The sequence below is a fragment of the Suricata suricatta genome, chromosome 14 (assembly GCF_006229205.1).
Source record: "Suricata suricatta isolate VVHF042 chromosome 14, meerkat_22Aug2017_6uvM2_HiC, whole genome shotgun sequence".
NCBI classification, from domain to species: domain Eukaryota; kingdom Metazoa; phylum Chordata; class Mammalia; order Carnivora; family Herpestidae; genus Suricata; species Suricata suricatta.
This window is the reverse complement of record NC_043713.1, coordinates 79,839,609-79,857,506: the sequence shown is the minus strand read 5'-3', so window position 1 is coordinate 79,857,506 and position 17,898 is coordinate 79,839,609. Positions and strand designations below refer to the sequence as shown.

Here is a 17,898-nt window from a genome sequence, read left to right as displayed (position 1 = left end):
AGGTTGGCAACCTAGTGTGGCTCCGTAAGGGGGCAAATCTGGGCTCTCACCTGGATGAAAGGGGCAGCAGGCCGCGCATCTGTGCCTTCCATGAACTGCGCCGCTGCCTTTCTTTCTGGCCAGAGTGGGCTTGGTTCACGATGTTCTCATGGTCTGAGAGATAATGGCTGTTGCCACCATTCTTGCTCTTGTCATTCTTGCTCTGGCGGCTGCTCTGGCCCCTTATATGCACTGAGGCACGAGGCATCAGAAAGTCCCGTTGATATCGACCTCCATGAAATTAAGAAGTGGCGGTTGGGGGGTGGGAGTTGACACCCCATGGGTGTCATAAATTATTTCTGGCCCCAGATGGATGGTTCGGAGGTGCAGCCTCTCTGAAGACTTCCATCATCCTGAGCAGTCAGCCCAGCCCCAGCTTCATAACACACGCCATCCACGCCTGTCCCTTCCTGCTCCCTGTGGTCGGGCTCCCCAGAGCACATACACGTCTGCCCCACGCTCTGCTGTCCGGGGAACCCCAGATAAGACAGGAGGTACACTCACTTCCCATCCAGGGGTTGTGGGTTTTCTAAATTGCATATGGAACACCTAGATCCTAAAAGCAAAATGGCTTGTGGTGTAATTGTAAGGAAACGTGAAGAGAATTGAAGAGAAAAATGCTACTGGGGCGCCTTGGTGGCTCAATCGGTTGAGCGTCCACCTTTGGCTCAGGTCATGATCTCATGGTTTGTGGGTTCAAGCCTCACATTGGGCTCTGTGCTGACAGCCAGCTCAGAGCTGGGAGTCTGCTTCGGATTCCGTGTCTCTCTCTCTGGCCCTCCCCTATTAATACTCTGTCTCTGTCTCTCAAAAATAAATAAAATGTTAAAAAAAAAAAAGAAAAGAAAAATGCTTCTACCCATGGAGCACATAGTAGGTGCTAACTCTATGCTCAAAAGTTTCACATACTTAATTCCCACAAGATCCCTGTGAAGTATTACTGTGGCCATTTTACCAATAACGGAACTGGGACTTTGGATGTTTGCATTTGTGGATGATGCAGCTGGGCCTTCAGCCCCGTTCTGCTCTGCCCTAAACCCGTACTTGCGGAATTCAAGTCACACAAAATGCTGGGATGCCTTTGAAAAAAAAATGCCTTCAAAGAGAAAGTCCCAGAAACTTATCTGGCTGACCCTTTATAGACTCACTCTTCTGTTTCATAGAAGAAGTTATTAACAACAATGGGCACCACTTGTGCTTTCCAAGGTCTGTATTTGATCTTCCTCCCTGGCCGTGGGCAAACGCTGCTGATAAACAGCAGGAGCCAAAGCTCAGAGAGGCTGGGGGCTGGTACAGACCACCCCGCTTGTGGCCACTGGGGACAGGCTGTGTCTTTGGTGACCCCGTTTATCTAGGGTTTACCATGCTCTTTATGGAGCATGGATGTGTGATTCTCATTGCTGACCTGAAGACTGTTTCGGAAACCTGCAATAGTGAAATAAACTTTTTTTTTTAAAAAACATAGAGTAAAAGATAAAGACTTATTTTTGTCTCCTTGAATTTTTTTTTCTTTTTACAAAACTGAAGTCTTCTCCATTCACCAGAACCTGTGCGCGCACACGTGTGTGTGTGTGTTCTTTTAGTCTATGAATATTCTGGTGCACAAGTCTATGTAGGACATCACATAAAATACTCAGGTGGCAGCTCCCTGTCCCACGCCTTGCTCAGGGATGCCTTTTTCTTGGCACATGTCTATTGCGTGTCCATGCTATGGATTGACCAATCCTCCACGGAGAGCAGTTGGGTTCTCTTCGGCCTCCTGTCTCGCTTTTATACAGTATGACTTGATGGAGGAGAAGATAGGAAAGCGAAGGACTTGTCCAAGGTCAGCAAAGCTGAGATTTGAACCTAGGTCTTCTGACCCTGATCCACTTTGTTCATGGCTCCTCCATAAAGTTGCAGGTGCTTTGGAGGGAAGGAGGGGTGTGGCGCTAAACCCTACAGACCAGTCTGGGGGGATGGGCGCAGACCACCCCCCTGCTTCTGGGTGTTGTCTCATGCGGCCATTGTCTTAACTCTCTGGCAGGGTCACAGTGGCCAACGACCTTCCTCCGGGGCCTTTTACGCCCTTCCTCCGGGGCCTTTTACGCCCTTCGGCTCCGCACCAGCACAGCAGCTCAGCAAGCCCCAGGCAGCCGCCCTCCGATGACGGGTAAGTCATTGATCGGCCCCGAGCACCAGCTGGCTGCAGGATCTATTTAGAGAAGTGCGTGTTTCCGTGCTGAGTCACGTGGGGCTGCCCAGCGGCTCCTGTGCAGCAGTGTGGTCGTGTCACGGCCGCCGCCGCAGCCGCCGCAGCCTGGCTCGGACCTTGGCAGTCACCCCATGGAGGCTGAGCCCGAAACACCACATTTAATGAGGTGAAACATGACGCCTCAAGCATCCACCTCATCAGTTTCTAGATTTCAGATGTAGGTAGTCTCCTTGCCTCCCCCCTGACCGTTACTCTGTTACAGCGCTGATCGGTCAGCCAGAATCGCTGTCACAGAGACTCTGATTTAAGTCTTGCCTCTGCTGCTTACCAGCTGTGTGACCTTGGGCTAGCTGAATAGCCTCTCTAAGCCTCAGTGTCGTCGTCTGTTAAACAGGATTAATAGCTATATTGCAGGATACAGATGGGAGATAAATACAGCAATATATGGGAAGCCCATACCACGGCCCCCGGCGTGGAGTAAGCATTCAACAACTGACAGCAAATGAAATGAAATGAAATTTGAGTTCAGCACTCTTCCAGGCATGGGAGGAAAATACCACGCACGTGCAATATGATGTTGGATATCATGAACATTGTTTAAAGATATAAACTAGTTGGGACACCTGGGGGGCTCAGTCGGTTAGGCATCTGACTTCAGCTCAGGTCATTACCTCTTGGTTTATGAGTTCGAGCCCCATGTCAGGCTCTGTGCTGACGGCTTGGAGCCTGGAGCCTGCTTCGGATTCTGTGTGTGTCTCTCTCTTTTTCCCTCCCCCCCTCTCAAAAAGAGATACTTTTGACATTTCTGTGCCATGTGGTCTCTTTGAACCTGGTGTCCTCCAGGTGACTCTGGTTCTTGGGGTTCTGAGACGAGAGGGGATTCCACTTTGGGTGTTCGAGGAAAGCTTACCAGAGGAGGCGGGATTTCAGGGGGCTTTGAAGGATGGGCGTAATTTGCATCAACAGGGGACAGTGTGTGTGTGCGTGTGAGTGAGTGTGAGCCAGCACGCGCACGCACCTTCTGAGGATAAGGGAACGTGGTGGGTAAGCAATGAGTGGCCTTCAGAATCTACTCCGGTCTTCCTTCTCCAAAATAAAAAGCAAGTACACCCTGTGCAGCTTACTGCGGCGTGGGAAACCTGCAATGGGTTGCAGGGCCCGCCAGCAGGCAGTCACGGCCATGGAAAAGGGGGCGCCAGCCAGGGAAGACGGGGCTCTGGGACAGGTGGGGTCAGCGGCTGCTGCTTCTCTTTGCGTTTCAAGTTCCGTGTCCTTTAACAAGGACTCTGCTTGCATCCTCAGCAGGGCCGTGTGGCCCCCAAGCCCATGAGGATGCCCACTAGGGGGTAAAAAGGCTGTTTGCCACACGGACCTGTGACCCACAGACTGGGGCTGTCTTCCATGATGAGACTCAGGGCAGAGCCATTTACAGCTCGGTTACAGACTTGATCTTGACCTCTTTCCCCGTTTTTCTCATTCCATCTGTAACTCAACTGTCCACGCAGCACAATGGATCGAGAATGTGGACTATGCCGTCATACTGCTTTGGGTTCAAATTCTAGCTCTGTGTGACCTCAGGCAAGTGACTCAACCTCTCGGAGCCTAGCTGCATCATCAGTAATATATGTCACAGCACCGAGTTCACAGAGGGGTGTGTGGGTTCCATGAGAAACATCTCTGTAGACACAGTGCGTATCTGACACACTGTAAATAATAAATATTCATATTGTTACATTATCAGTGATAGATTTCCCCCTTTTGCCTCCTCCTCCCCCAGCTGGATGGTAAGCCTGCTGAGGGAAGGAACCGTCTGTGTTTTACTCACCACAAGACTGGGCATAATCCTGAGGTACTTGAAACCCTTGCTGGTTATTTGAGATGCAAGTAGAAAGTTGTAGAAGCTCTGGGCTCTGTGGAGGAAGTTCAGGGTCCTCACTGAGGGTTCAAGGCTCTTTAGGTCCACATCCACCTTCATGGACTCACCTTCTGTCCCCATTCTGTTTTCTTTTCTTTTCATTTTTTAAAATGTTTATTTATTTTGAGGGGGAAGGGATACACACAGAGAGAGAGAGAGAGAGAGAGAGAGAGAGAGAAATACACACAGAGTCTGAAGCAGGTTCAAGGCTCTGAGCTGTCAGCACAGAGCCTGACACGGGGCTCGAACTCACGAACCACGAGATCATGACCTGAGCCGAAGTTGGATGCTTAACCGACTGAGCCACCCAGGCGCCACTGCCCCCATTCTTTTTATAAATTTCTTTAAAAATATTTTTTTAAATGTTTATTTATTTTTGAGAGACAGAGCATGAGCAAGGGAGGGGCAGAGAGAGGAGACTCAGGCTCTGAGCTGTCAGCATAGAGCTGGATGCAGGCTCAAACTCACAAACCACGAGATCATGACCTGAGCTAAAATTGGACGCTTAACTGACTGAGCCACCCTGGTGCCCCTCTTTTTATAAATTTCCAGCCTCCAGGCACATCCAACTTGAATACACCACCCCCTCCTGCTTCTCCTCACAAGAGCTATCTCCTCTGCCTTTTTTCATCTTACCAGTCAAGGCCTTTTTAATTACAAGTGACAGAAACCCAATATAAAAGGGCTGAAGCAAAAAGCCACTTTTATTTCTTCAAATAACTGAAAATTATTGGCTTCAGGAATGGCTGGGTCCCAGGACTCAAAAGATACCATCAGGACTTTCTCTTTCTCTCAGCTCACTTTCCTCCATGTTGGCTTCATTCTCCGGAATGTTCGTTCTTCCGCCCACGGTCCAGGCTCACCTCCATGCAGTGCAGCACCACCAGGAGACACAGAGCTCCATGGCACTTAAGGGTCCTGGGAGAGTCCAGGATTGCCTCTCATTGGGTTAGTTCGGTCACGTGTCCGTGCTCCGTCCAATTGTGGTCAGGGAAATGGAATGTGCCGATTGGGCAGATTTGGGTCATGTGCTCACCCAGTGGGAAAATCACCACGGGGATCCCCCAAAGAATATCGGATACCAAGCAGGTGAGAACAACAGGTGCCCCCACGCACGGCAGACCCTTGTCATCCTGGGAGATGAAGCTTCAGTGTCATCTCAGTGAAGGGACTCCAGATCCAAGGCTCCTCCCAGGTTGCCTTGTACGTCATCTCCGCTACCAGCCCACCATTAATACGGTTATAAATAACTCTCTCTCAAGGGGGTGTCTGAGTATTATTAGTGTTGTAGGTTCTGGACACCTGACTTAATGCCTCGGGCAAGGTGTGCACTTCAGAAGTGTTCACTGAGTGAATGAATGCATTGATAAAGGCACGCCATGGTGGTCCTGGTCCAGAGTCCTCAGACTCACTGCTGGCCTTTCCCTGTGCTGTTAACCTGGGTGGGGGGGGTGTACTTTGGGCTGCACTTCTTAGGGTCCCTACCTCTGCCTGCGGGCAGCCAGTGGGAGACTTTGGCTCTTGGAGAGTGGGAGGAAGAGAGAATCTGGGGTGTTCCTTCCCTTCTACCTCTGTCTACTTTGAGACCTTTTTTTGTTATTGCAATGTGTATCTCCTACAGTTCCAGCTTTTGCCTTGTGACCCTGGTCCCTCAGCTCTGGTAACACTTCCTCCTCCCTCTGTCTATCTAGACCTAGGGACAACTGTGGCTTTTTGCTTTGGCCAACCTCTGAGTGGTCCTGCCATCCCCTGTCAGCTTCTGACCTTTTCCATCCCCCATATAACCAATTTCCTGTGTTAAGTTTCATTTGAAAGAGAGTGGTGTCTGTTTTCCTGGTTGGAAAACAGCCTGTAGGAGCCCGCTTGCTCTGTGGAATTGTCTGATGCACAAAGGGACTTTGGTTTGCTCTGAAAGGAATTTTTCAGCTGCTGGTTTAAGAGAGACAAGTCAATTCTTTCTGAAGACTCTGTATTCCCTGGAAGTTCTCTGTTCGTCAGACATCCCTGCTGCTAGTCTGCATGGTCCCAGCCAGTCAGGGAGGAGCTTACCTGTGGGAAGTCAAAAGATAATGCAACATGGAAGTGGTAAGAAGGTGGGTGTAATGTTTTAACTCTGTGTGCTATTATGCCCTAATTCCAGTTTATGCCCCAAAGCCAGCTTCCCCCACTTTTGGCTCTGAGAAGTTATGCATGACTGGGAGATTACTTCTGCTCAGTGCGAGGGTAGAATTGGGCAAGTGAAGAAGGCCCCATAGCTTGACTTTGCCTCACTGAGCAGAGCAGGGACACACAATGTGGGGAAGCTTAGCGCTTCAGACTGTGGCCCACAGAGCCTGTCATACCTCAGCTAAAGGGCCACCGTCACCTTGGGTAAAGGACTTCACATCTGAGTTTTCATTTCCTCGTCTGTAGAATGGAGCTGATTATAGTGTCTACTGCCTAGAAGGCATGTTTTCACTTATTTGTGGATCTTGAGAAACGTAACAGAAGACCATGGGGAGGGGATGGGGGAAAATCGTTTCAAACAGACAGGGAGGCAAACCACAAGAGACTCTTAAATACAGAGAACAAACTGAGGATTGATGGGGGATGGGGAGAGGGGAGAATGCATGATGGACCCTGAGGAGGGCACTTGTTGGGATGAGCACTGGGTGTTGTGGTAAGTGATGAATCACGGGAATCTACCCCCAAAGCCCAGAGCACACTGTATACACTGTATGCTAGCCAACTTGACAATAAATCATATTTTTAAAATATTTTAAAAGTTTTTTTTAAAAGGAATGCATATAAAGAGTTTAGTGGAATGCTTGATGTAACCTCTTGCATAAACTTATAAATGTTGTGTCAAAAAAACAAAAACCAAAATCAAACCCAGGGTCTCCTGGGTGGCTCAGTCAAGCATCTGACTCTTGCTCTCTGCTCAGGTCTGGATTTCACAGGTTGGTGAGATCAAATCCCATGTCACGCTCTGTGCTGACAGCATAGAGCCTGCTTGGGATTCTCTCTCTCTCTCTCTCTCTCTCTCTCTAACACCCCTGCTTGTTCTCTCTCTCTCAAAATAAATAAACATTAAAAAAAAGATTGATTAAAAAAGCAACAACCCAACCCGAGACCTTCACACCGAGTGACTATAGACCTTTGCGCGGCCAGAACCACACCTCATTTCAGTACCCGTGGTGCTGGGCACATCTAGGAATTAATTTAGTTCCAAGGAACAGAAATTCATCCAAGGCAGCTCAGATAAAAAAGAAGGGGGTTGTATGGAATCTGGGAAGTCTTTTAAAAGTCAGGAGCAAGAACTATATCTGGGCTTCATTGCAACTAAAGAGTCGTGATGCCTCCTTGGTCACCTCCCCGGGCACATTCGTCCTGCCCTTCTCCCCTCAATGCTTTCCTCTCTATACAGAGATGCCACCTTGCCTCCGGCGGCTGGCCTCCCCACATGGCGGCTCTGTTCCCCAAACCTACCCAAAGGGCAGCAGATTACATAGAGTGGGTTCAAGGGGCCAGGCTGGGGACAGATTGGGTCCAAATCTTAGCTCAGGTGTCACTGACTGTGCGGCCACAGCTCCCTGCAGCTCGTTTTCCTCATCCACAGATGGGGCGTACTGATAGCACCTGCCTCTTAGCCGCATCGTGGAGCAAACGAGTTAGTCACATGCCTGGGGTATAGTAAGCGCTCAGTGAACGTCAGTGACAGTGATTTTACCGTGTGACTTTCCCGCCCGCCGCCTGGCTGGGGCGGTTCCCAGAAGCAGAGCTGAGGCCAGGGTGCACGTGCGAGGCTTGCTCGGGAAGTGTTCTCGGGAAACTGGGAAGAGAGTAGGGGACAGGGGAGGCTATAGGTGGAGAGCAAGGTTGATAAGAAAGAGCCAAGGGGAATGAGTGGCATCTTGAGGATGCAGATACTTGTCGGCAAATGTCTGTTGGAGGAAAGCTGTGTGCCCAGCACCATGCCAGGTGCCTCGTAATGTGACAGGCACATCACGGCCTCTTCTTTGAGGTCACACTGGCAGAGCGGTTTCCCCAACTGCCCTGTGAACTTTTTAAGGGCAGGGACCACATCGTGTTGACACCTCTGTCCACACAGATTCTTGCATACAGTAGGTGCTCAGTAAATGCTTGTCGAGCTGCCCTGATGTTTGTGAGTTCCGTCGTGGGGGAAGGCGGCCCTGTTGGCATTCCCCTCCTGCCTGCCGTCCCCACCTCCAGGGTCTCCCCTCTGCCAGGCCCACTCTCCTTATCTTATCAGACTCCGCCCAGAATGAGAGGGTCCCACGGGTGCCACAGGGACCCCAGCTGAGCAGGAGGTCACGGCATCTGAGTTTCAGTCCCAGCTTTGCCCAAACTCTGTGACATCAGGGACATCCGTTTCCCCAGTCTGACGAGGAGCCTGACTAAGGTCCACCATTTGGGCAGGAGGGCAGTTAACCAAGTAGTGGAGTGGGCAGAGCGCGGGGCTAGACTTCTGAGGTCCGTGCCCTCTCCCGCCTACCCTTCTGTGACCTGCTTGACCTCCCGGGGCTGCAGCCTCCCCGTCTGAACAGTGGCCATGAGAATGACAGTATCCTCCTCATCGGGCTTATGTGGGGATTTAATAACACACTTACTGTTCTTCCGCCTGGAAAGGAAGGCATGGAGGGGCCCTGAAAACGTGGTGCTCAGTGGAGGAAGCCAGAGAAAAAAGACCACATGCTATGCGATTCCATTGATGTGACCGGTCCCGATAGGCAAATCCACAGGGACAGAAAGTGGATCAGAGGTTGCCAGAGGTAGGGGTGGGGGAGGAGGATTGAGGGGTGACTGCCAACGGACACAGGTTTGTTTTGGGCGTGATGAGAAAGCTCAGGAGTTACAGAGTGTTGGTGGTTGCACAGCCTTGGGAATATGTTAAAAAACAGCTGAGCTTCATGCTTGGAAATGACGTCTTTTGTGGTATGTGGATTATAGCTCAGTTAAGCTATACCGGAAGGTATGGTCTATGACGTCCTCAGCTCACCGGAAATACTCAGTGAACCATTTTTCCCTGCATTATATCAGTGGTCTCCTAACTGGTCTTTCCACCTCTTCCCTTCCTCCCCATCCGACTATCCAGTGCTGGTCATGTCACTCTTGTTCTCTAAAGTCTTCTGTGGCTCCCATCTCTCTTGGTAAAAGTCCATGTCATAACAAGGGCCTACAGCGCCCCACACCAGCTGGCTCCTGGCTTCCTCCCTCCTGTTACCTCCTCATTTTCCCCTTATGCTTTATCCACATTAGCCTTCTGCTGCTTCTTAAACATACACCAAGTATGTCTCTACCTCAGGACCTTTGCATTTGCCACCCCCTCTGCCTGGAGCAAATTTCCCTCACATGTCTGCTGGGCTCGCTCTTTTGTCTCTTTCAGGTGTTTGCTCCAATGTCACCTTTGCAGTGAGACCTTCCCTGACCACTCAGTGTATTTCACATCAAAACCTCCTGCCCTGATGTTCCCTATTCACCTGCCCAGATTATTGTAACACTTACGTTTATTGCCAGGACATCCGCTCCACGAAGACAGGATTTTTGTGCATCTCGTTTCCTGCTGTCTCCCCAGTGCCTGGAACAATGCCTGGTACAGTCAGTACTCAGTGTATTTTGACTGAATAAATAATTGCTAGCCCTTGCTATAATTTAGACTAAACTTGCTGAGACTTTTAATCTCTTATTTTCCTCTCATGAATGTCTCTTGCAGATTTCAAGCTGACAGTTCTTTGAGGCTTCTTTCTTCTTTCCATCTTATCCCTACTGAGTGTTGGGTTTAAAGGTAAACACGGTCTTTGTGGTATAATTATGAAGTTGCTCTAGAAACTAGTTCCCTCTCACTTTGAAGTTTCATCTCACTTTTTAAAAAGGCATCAGGACTCCCTTCTGAATTCCTCATTGTAATGAAATTAGTTTCCTAAAGCTGATGCGGAAGCTAATTTGTGTATTGCTGTCAGTTGTAAGGCTTTGAAATTAATTGTCTTAGCTAACCTTGTCAAGATCTAACCATGCTACGTTTAGTGCATAAAAACATTATCTCCGCGTTGGTGCTGGTGGGATGTGAGCCCTGCCCTCTTCTCTCTTGAGCAGAATGTAATTTTTGCTGGTCTCAAAATTAAGACGGAGAGCTTAATGGTAGGAGGAAAAACTCCCAGGTTGCCAGGTGGATTTTACAACTTGGATTCTAGAAGTAGCCCCGAAGTTGACGGATTATGTGGCCTGGGGTTAGGCCATTCTCTCTGAACACTTTGGAGGGGGTATATCCTGAAATAGTTTTTAATTACACAAGTAATACAGAAATAGCTTTTTATAAAAAAATAAAAATTTATAGGGGCGCCTGGGTGGCTCAGTCGGTTAAACCTCTGACTTTGACTCGGGTCATGATCTCCCATTCGTGGGTCTGAGCCCCGCATTGGGCTCTGTGCTGACAGCTCAGAGACTAGAGCCTGCTTCTGATTCTGTGTTTCCCTGTCCCTCTGTCCCTCCCCCTCTCATGCTCTGTCCCTCTCTGTCTCAAAAATAAATAAAACATTAAAAAAATTTTTTAAAAATTTACAGAGCTAACATCCCCTTTGACTATGACTCCTCTGAGCTCCTGAAGTATCCCATCGTTTTTTAAATTTTATGTCTCCAGAAAATTTTCTGTACATCTGCGTATTAACACATATTTTATTATACGAATGCATGTTTTACATAAATATATGATCCTATAACATTATAAACACAACTCGCTTTTTCCACCCAGAAATGTCTAGTTCTTTCCGTGTTGGTAGATACATGTTTCTTATATTTCAAAACAATTTTTTAATGTTTATTTTTGAGAGGGAGAGAGAGACAGAGCATGAGTGGGGTTGGGAGGTGGGAAGGGGCAGAGAGAGGGAGACACAGAATCCAAAGCAGGCTCCAGGCTCTGAGCAGTGAGCCCAGAGCCCGACATGGGACTTGAACTCACGGACTGCAAGATCATGACCTGAGTCGAAGTTGGATGCTTAACTGACTGAGGCGCCCAGGTGCCCTGATTCTTATATTTTTAAATAGCTTCATGCTATTTCTATAAGTCAGCTTGAGTTTCCATCACAAAATGCCCATAGTCTGGGTAGCTTAAATAGCAGCCATTTATATCTCACAGTTCTGGAGACTAGGAAGACCAAGATCAAGGTGCCGGCTGGGTTGATTTGGTTCTGGGCGAGGCCTTCTTTCTGGCTTCTCTCTGTGTCCTCACAGTGGGAGTATGGGGTGGGGAAGAAGGGAGAGAGGAGAAGAAAGGGAGAATGAGAATGGAGAACAGAATGAGAGAACCCTCTTCCAAGGTCACTAATCCCATCATGGGGGCCCCACCCTCATGACCTCATCTAAACCTAATTACATTTCAAAGCCCCACCTTGGGGTCAGGGCTCCAGCCTGTGAATCTGGTAGGAGTGGAGGGGTGGGGGGTGGGGAGGACACAGACATTCAGTCCATAACAGTATTCCATGATACAGATGTGTCACTATGTAGCCGTTTTCTTACTGATAAGCATCTAAGCTATTTCTAGTTCTAAACTGTGTTCTAAACTGTGTTCTAAACCGTGCAGGAATGAGCATCCTGGTCCAGGCCTCTTCCCTCAGGTACATACTGAGAAATGGGGTGGCTGCATCGTAGTCTGGCATTCTGAAAGTGAGGGGACTGAACAAGTTAAACTCGAAATCATTTCCAGTTATGACCTGGGCATATTCGGGGTCCCCTGTGGCCCCATCTTTGTTCTGCATCAATTCAAGGAAACAGCGCTTTGGCGGGAAAACGCAAAGGAACACAGTTCCATTTTTGACCTGTTTGCTCAGGACGCCCCCAAAGGTCGTGACGTGGTGGGGGCTAGTGGGGGGTCAAAGTTAGGAGTTCGTGCTGCGTCGTGAATGAGCCATTTTGATTTTCAGACGTGATTCCTGATTATGTTGAGTTCAGGTAGAATGGTGTTTGTCCTTGTTGAGGTTATTCAATCAGTTTTATTTTTATCTTCTTCTTAAGTACACAAACACACAGATCAAAGGTACATATGGTTATAAAGGAAAAGGGTAGAAAGCCTATGAGGTTAAAAATCTCCCTCCCACCTCTGTTCTCTAGGTCTCCTGTAGATCCTCTTGTCTGTTACAGCAAATTGGCTTAAACACAAATGGTAGCAGATTGAACATAGTTTGGGCACTTGTCTTTTTTACCTTTTTAACTATGGCAAAATCCACACATATACAGAAGTAGAGGGCAGGGTCCAGGACTCCCGCCCTCCCCCCCCCACCGCTTCTCATCATTCAGCTCAACAACTATCAGCCTATTGCCCTGGCTTTTTCAACTATATGATCTCGGACCCTCTTCCATTTCAGTTCATATAAACCTGCCTCATTTATTTTCATGGTTGCTTAGAATTGTGAGGATGTCCCATAATTCATTGTATCAGTCTCCTATTGGACGTTTATATTGTTTGCTGCCTGATGTCATCACCACTAACATCACTGCTGTGAATATTCTCTCACATCCGTCTTTGGGCAGATGTGTGAATAAATATGTAAGAAGTTCCTGGAAGTGAAATTGCTGAGTCAAAGGCCTATGCATTTAAAATATTGATAAGGACTGCCAAAGGGTCCACTAACGGAATTGCATTAATTCTTGCTTCCATTAATAGTATGTGAAAGTGCTCATTTCCCCCCATGCTCATCAACATAATGTGTTAATCACATTTTTTATCTTTAAAATACTCTTGTAATTACAGAGGTGCCTGGGTGGCTCAGTCAGTGGAGCAGCCAACTTCCGCTCAGGTCATGATCTCACGGTTCACGAGTTCGAGCCCCACATTGGGCTCGCTGCTGTCTGTGCAGAGTCCGCTTGGAATCCTCTGTCCCTCTCTCTCTGCCCCTCCCCCGCTTGCGCTCTCTCCAAAAGAAATTTAAAAAAATACTCTCATAATTATGGAGAACAAACCTGTGGTTGCCAGAGGGGAGGGGGTGGCAGAATGGGCGAGGTGGGTGAAGGGTTGTGGGAGACACGGGCTTCCAGCCGTGGAAGGAGAAATTCCCGGGGATGGAGGGCACAGCATAGGGAATCTAGTCAATGGTACTGTGATAGCGTTGTCTGGTGACAGGTGACCCAGCAGGATGTATGGAATTGTCACATCACGTCGCACCCCTGAAATGTAACACTGAGTGTCAACTCTATTGAGATAAAAATAAAGAAAAAGAATAAAAATAAGTAATAGTAGTGAAAAACAGAGCTCTCTTTGGGTTGTGTCTTCAGTGTAGCTTTTCACACCAAGGAGTGAGATCTCTTTAGTGAGTATTGCCGTCCAGTTAGTGGGTAGAAATCAGCACAGAATAGAACGGAGCCTCATGGATGGTGCAACAAGTCTCCCCCCAAAGTAAACTTCTGCATCAGTCGCACATCTGTGGGCCTGCATGGATGAGAACTGGGTAGGGATGTAATAATGTAGTTCTCACTGTGGGTCTTGGCTTGAAGTCTGAAAAACACTCCTCTGCAGTGGTGGAACTTACTTTCTAAGAGTTTTTTTTTAAGTTTATTTATTTTGAGAGATAGAGGGAGAGAGAGAGCATGAGCAGGGGAGGGGAAGGAGAGGGAGAGAGAGAATCCCAGTGCAGGACTCAAACTCATGAACCACGAGACCATGACCTGAGCCGAGATCAAGAGTCAGACGCTTAACTGACTGAGCCACCCAGGCGCCCCGTGGCAGCTACTTTCTAGAATGATCTTCTCTGGCTCTAAAATGAAAAAAAGAACATGTCCTCCCCCTCTCCCACACCATCCTTTCTTGCTTGCCGCTGCCCTTTCCTTTCATCTCCGTGCTGTCCCCTGAGAAATACGGGCGGCAAACCCCCTTCAACCCCTCTCCCTCCCACCTCCCCGGCCCGCGTCACCTCCTGTCAGATGTGAGCTGGTGTAGATAGACTGGTGTAGACAGACTTCTCGGAGGGTGGCAGGAGGCTGGCTTAGCTGTCGACTTCACTTCACCCTCAGGGCCGAGCAGTCCTCACGGTCAGGGCCACTCGGAATCCTCACACCGAGCGCCAGGCATGTCCTCCTAGCCTCTGCAATGAAGAAAAGCAGCCCCTTCCCTGCTTTTCTGAGCCGCCCCAGAGCTGTACCAGCCCCCGACCTAGAGTGCCCACCCCCTGCTGTCCTTCTCGCCTCTGCGCCTTCCAAAGCGCCTCTGCGCCTTCCAAAGCACGGTCTCCTGCGTTGGGAGCATTCTGCACCACACAGGCTCCTGACGCGTCACCCCCCTCGTGGCCGCCCCCTCTCTCCGCTCAGGTGTAAGTGCGGCTCATCTGCGGGGGGCCTCTCCGTCGAAGCCCTTCCCTCCGCTCACCATCCACAGCCACAATACCGTTCTGTTTCTCGTTTATTCTGTATAGGACCTGAATCTCTCCCCCTGACGTTTACACTTCCTCGAGGGAGGACCCTGCTTGTCCCAACCACAGGTGTATTCCCCGGGTAGTGTCTAGTATCTAGAAGGCACTCCATAGATAGTTCTAGAAAGAGTGACTTCGATGTTTTCATTCAGTCTTGGAAGAGGTACTGATGGACCCATGGCCATTTCCTTCCTTCCTTCCTTCCTTCCTTCCTTCCTTCCTTCCTTCCTTCCTTCCTTCTTTCTTTCAACATTTATTTATTATTGAGAGACAGAGAGAGACAGAGCATGAGCAGGGGAGGGGCAGAGAGAGAAGGAGACCCAGAATCCGAAGCAGGCTCTAGGCTCTGAGCTGTCAGCACAGAACCTGAGATGGGGCTCGAACTCACAAACCGCAAAATCATGACCTGAGCCGAAGTTGGACGCTTAACTGGCTGAGCCACCCAGGGGGCCCACATGGCCGTTTTCCAAGGGTACTAGATAATCATTCTCCCTCTGGTGACTGAGGCTCTTTGCTGTCTGTGAAGCAATAGTCTGAGGAAATCACGATGAATTGTCCCAGGTGGGCGAATCAGCCGCGGGCCTGGCAGGAACAGAGGAGCCCTCAGCCCAGAAAACCTGCAGAGGTGGGAAGGACTGTGTACAGGGACGTAGGCGGGCTTTGGGGAATGTGCCAGATTGAGCATCAGGCCAGGGGCTTGGAGCAGCAGGAGAATGTTGCCCCCTTTAGGTGTTTTTAAGGGGCTGAGGGGAGAGAAAAGTTACCTGGACCTTGAGAGAGAAAGTTGTGCAGACGGCCACCTGACACGGCTGTGTGACATGTGGCCAAGGGGGTTGACCAACCCTTGCAGGGAGGGGGCATGGGAATAAAAACCCAACCTCTCTTTTTCCCTCATCCTCTGATCTCCCATCAGAACCTTCCATTGGTGAGCCCAAGGCACACGGGAGCCCAAAGTTGCGGTGCATACCTGTCAGCTCCTGCGTGCCCAGGGTCTGCTGGGCAGGGCGGACAAGGAGGAGGAGCAAACAATGACTAGAGCCATGATTTATCTCAAGGGACAGTAAGGCATGGCCACAAGAGGCCGTGGAGTACCAGACCCAGAGTCCTTGGGTTAAAGTCCTGCCTCTCCCACCCCTTAGGTATGTCACCTCTCTGTGCCTCAGTTTCCTCATCTGTGAAGTGGGAATACGAGTGCCCCCTACATAGACCCATAGGGTGTTGAACGGGTTATATACCATGTCAAGTACTTAGACTAGCCGGTGATACATGCTCAGTCATTGTCATTTAGGGCACTGTTCTTCTAGACTTGTACAGAAATTTCAAGGGGAGGAGAAAATGAGTAAGACCTTTTGTTGAGGGATGCGGCTTCGCCGAAGCAAAAGGAAGTAGACCAACATGACCGTGGAATTGGCTCCTTGGCGTGAGGACAATCCTCCTCTTCTTTTCCATTATGAGAACTGAGCCCAGCTTTGAAATCTGGATTGCTGGCACAAACTGAGTTTGTTTATTTTTTCTCACATTTGACACCATCTTTTTTTTTCTTTTAATAATCTATAGGCTGATGGAACATGTTTGAATGGAGAGATTAAATGAGTTTCCATTCACTCCTTTGAAATGTTTTAATCCCTTGAAGATTAAAGCTCTCTACAGCAGGTAGATAGAGTGTGTGTTTTTTAAAATTAAAGTTGATATTCAGCATTCCACAGACTCTTCCTTCATTTCCTGGCACCGGTGGGTGGAAACATTTCGTTGTCCATGTCACCACCAGCTGACAAGGAGAGGTGGGACGGGGGGATGGCTGAAGCTTCTGGGAAGGGAAATCAGGGAACAGGTCTGCTTTGAAAGAAAGGCACTGGAGAGGAAAAGGATGTTCTGTAGACAGCAGGCTTGACAAAGGAAGCAGGTCTGCTGGGAGAAAATCTCCCTCTCTATCTTGATAGATAGATAGATCTAGAGATATGGATAAATAGATATTTTGTATTAAAATTTTTTAGTAAGAGCAAAGAGTTTAGAACTAACACAGAACTCTCTCAGGCATGAGAGATGAGTTTTCTGACTGTCACTGGCATAAAAAGTGTTACAATGATTAAATGCGAACAAAATATTTATACAGAGGGAACACTAAGCCTTGTTCAGCTGCCGATGTCCTGGAGACTTCTAAAACACTAAGCCGAGAGCCTTGAGAACTGGCTTCCCCTTCTCTGGCTTGTTACCCTTCCAGAACACTGAGCTCTCAGTCTTGTTTCCTGCTCATAATATTTCCTGCTTATCTTGCTGAGTTTGGGTTGATGAGAGTGAAAATCCATTGAAGAATAGAGAGTTGTATAAGGAATATAGCATATATTTATTTTTTTAATTTTTATTTATTTTTGAGAGAGAAGGAGAGAGAGAGAGAGAAAGCACATGTGTGAGTGGGGGAGGGGCAGAGGCAGGGACAGATGATTTCAGGTGGGCTGCATGCTGAGAGCAGAGGGCCTAACACAGGGCTCAAACTCATGAACTGCGAGATCATGACCTGAGCCAAAGTGGGACACTCAATCGACCTAGCCACCCAGGCACCCCAGGAATATAGTGTATGTATAAGATACAAGACTAAGTAAATGATAAGTGTCTATTTGTACAGTGTGCCAGGTGCCAGATTCTGGGGATACAGGTGACTACTTTGAGGGACAGAGGAAAAACAGTGCAAGGTGTGTAAGACAGTAGAGAGGGGTTAGAATTAAACTATTTTAAGATATTATCTTGGAGGAGGGTAGAGAAGTGGATTCATTTTAGATGAGGTCACATATACTTGTTTAAAAAAATGAAAGGTAATCACTGAAAGAACAGGAAGAAAATACAACCTTGTAGAAGTGCTGACAGTGCTGACGCCACCTTTGCCCCTCCAACTTATTCATGTTTGCTTGATGACCTTGGAGATTAACATACATATCTTAGAAATGCCCACCAAGGCTGGGATTGGAGGAGACTTGTTTTGGCCTCCCATGAATCTGTTGGAGACAACAGATTTTCCCCTTCCTGGTGTGCAGGTGGTGACACAGATCTAGTTAAGGTTAGCTGCATGGGGGTCCTTGGGTCCTTAGAGTTGCCTGCAAACCCTTTGACCTCACTACAGTGCCCTTCTGCATATCCCCTTGCTCTAACAATCTTGTAGAGAATAGCTATATAGCTACTGTGGATCATTCTCCAGCCTACCATTTTCACCTTACCAGTAAGTTACCTTGAATAAAAAACTCCATAAAGTATATGGAGTTACCTCCTTCATTTTACAGTCTGAAAGTGCCTTCTTAGTTTAGGGGATACTTTACTGTTCCCTGCCCCACCCCCACCTTCTAACAAACCTCCCTACCTGCAGC

General features: G+C 48.5%; 1 protein-coding gene across 5 annotated transcripts in view; it reads left to right on the top strand.

The window, feature by feature from the left end:
- The window catches only part of RPH3A (rabphilin 3A), a 265,035-nt gene that overhangs the window by 134,498 nt on the left and 112,639 nt on the right, over positions 1 to 17,898 (top strand). For 2 of the 5 annotated variants that reach the window (XM_029921858.1, XM_029921857.1), the window contains exon 1: positions 2,096 to 2,191. The exons of 2 other annotated variants lie outside the window; for them this stretch is intronic. In XM_029921858.1, the coding sequence (XP_029777718.1) occupies positions 2,185 to 2,191 (7 nt within the window). In that variant the 5' untranslated portion in view covers positions 2,096 to 2,184. Of the gene's footprint in view, positions 1 to 2,095; positions 2,192 to 17,898 lie in introns of those variants that run through there. One more of the 5 variants, XM_029921861.1, reaches the window with a different exon arrangement.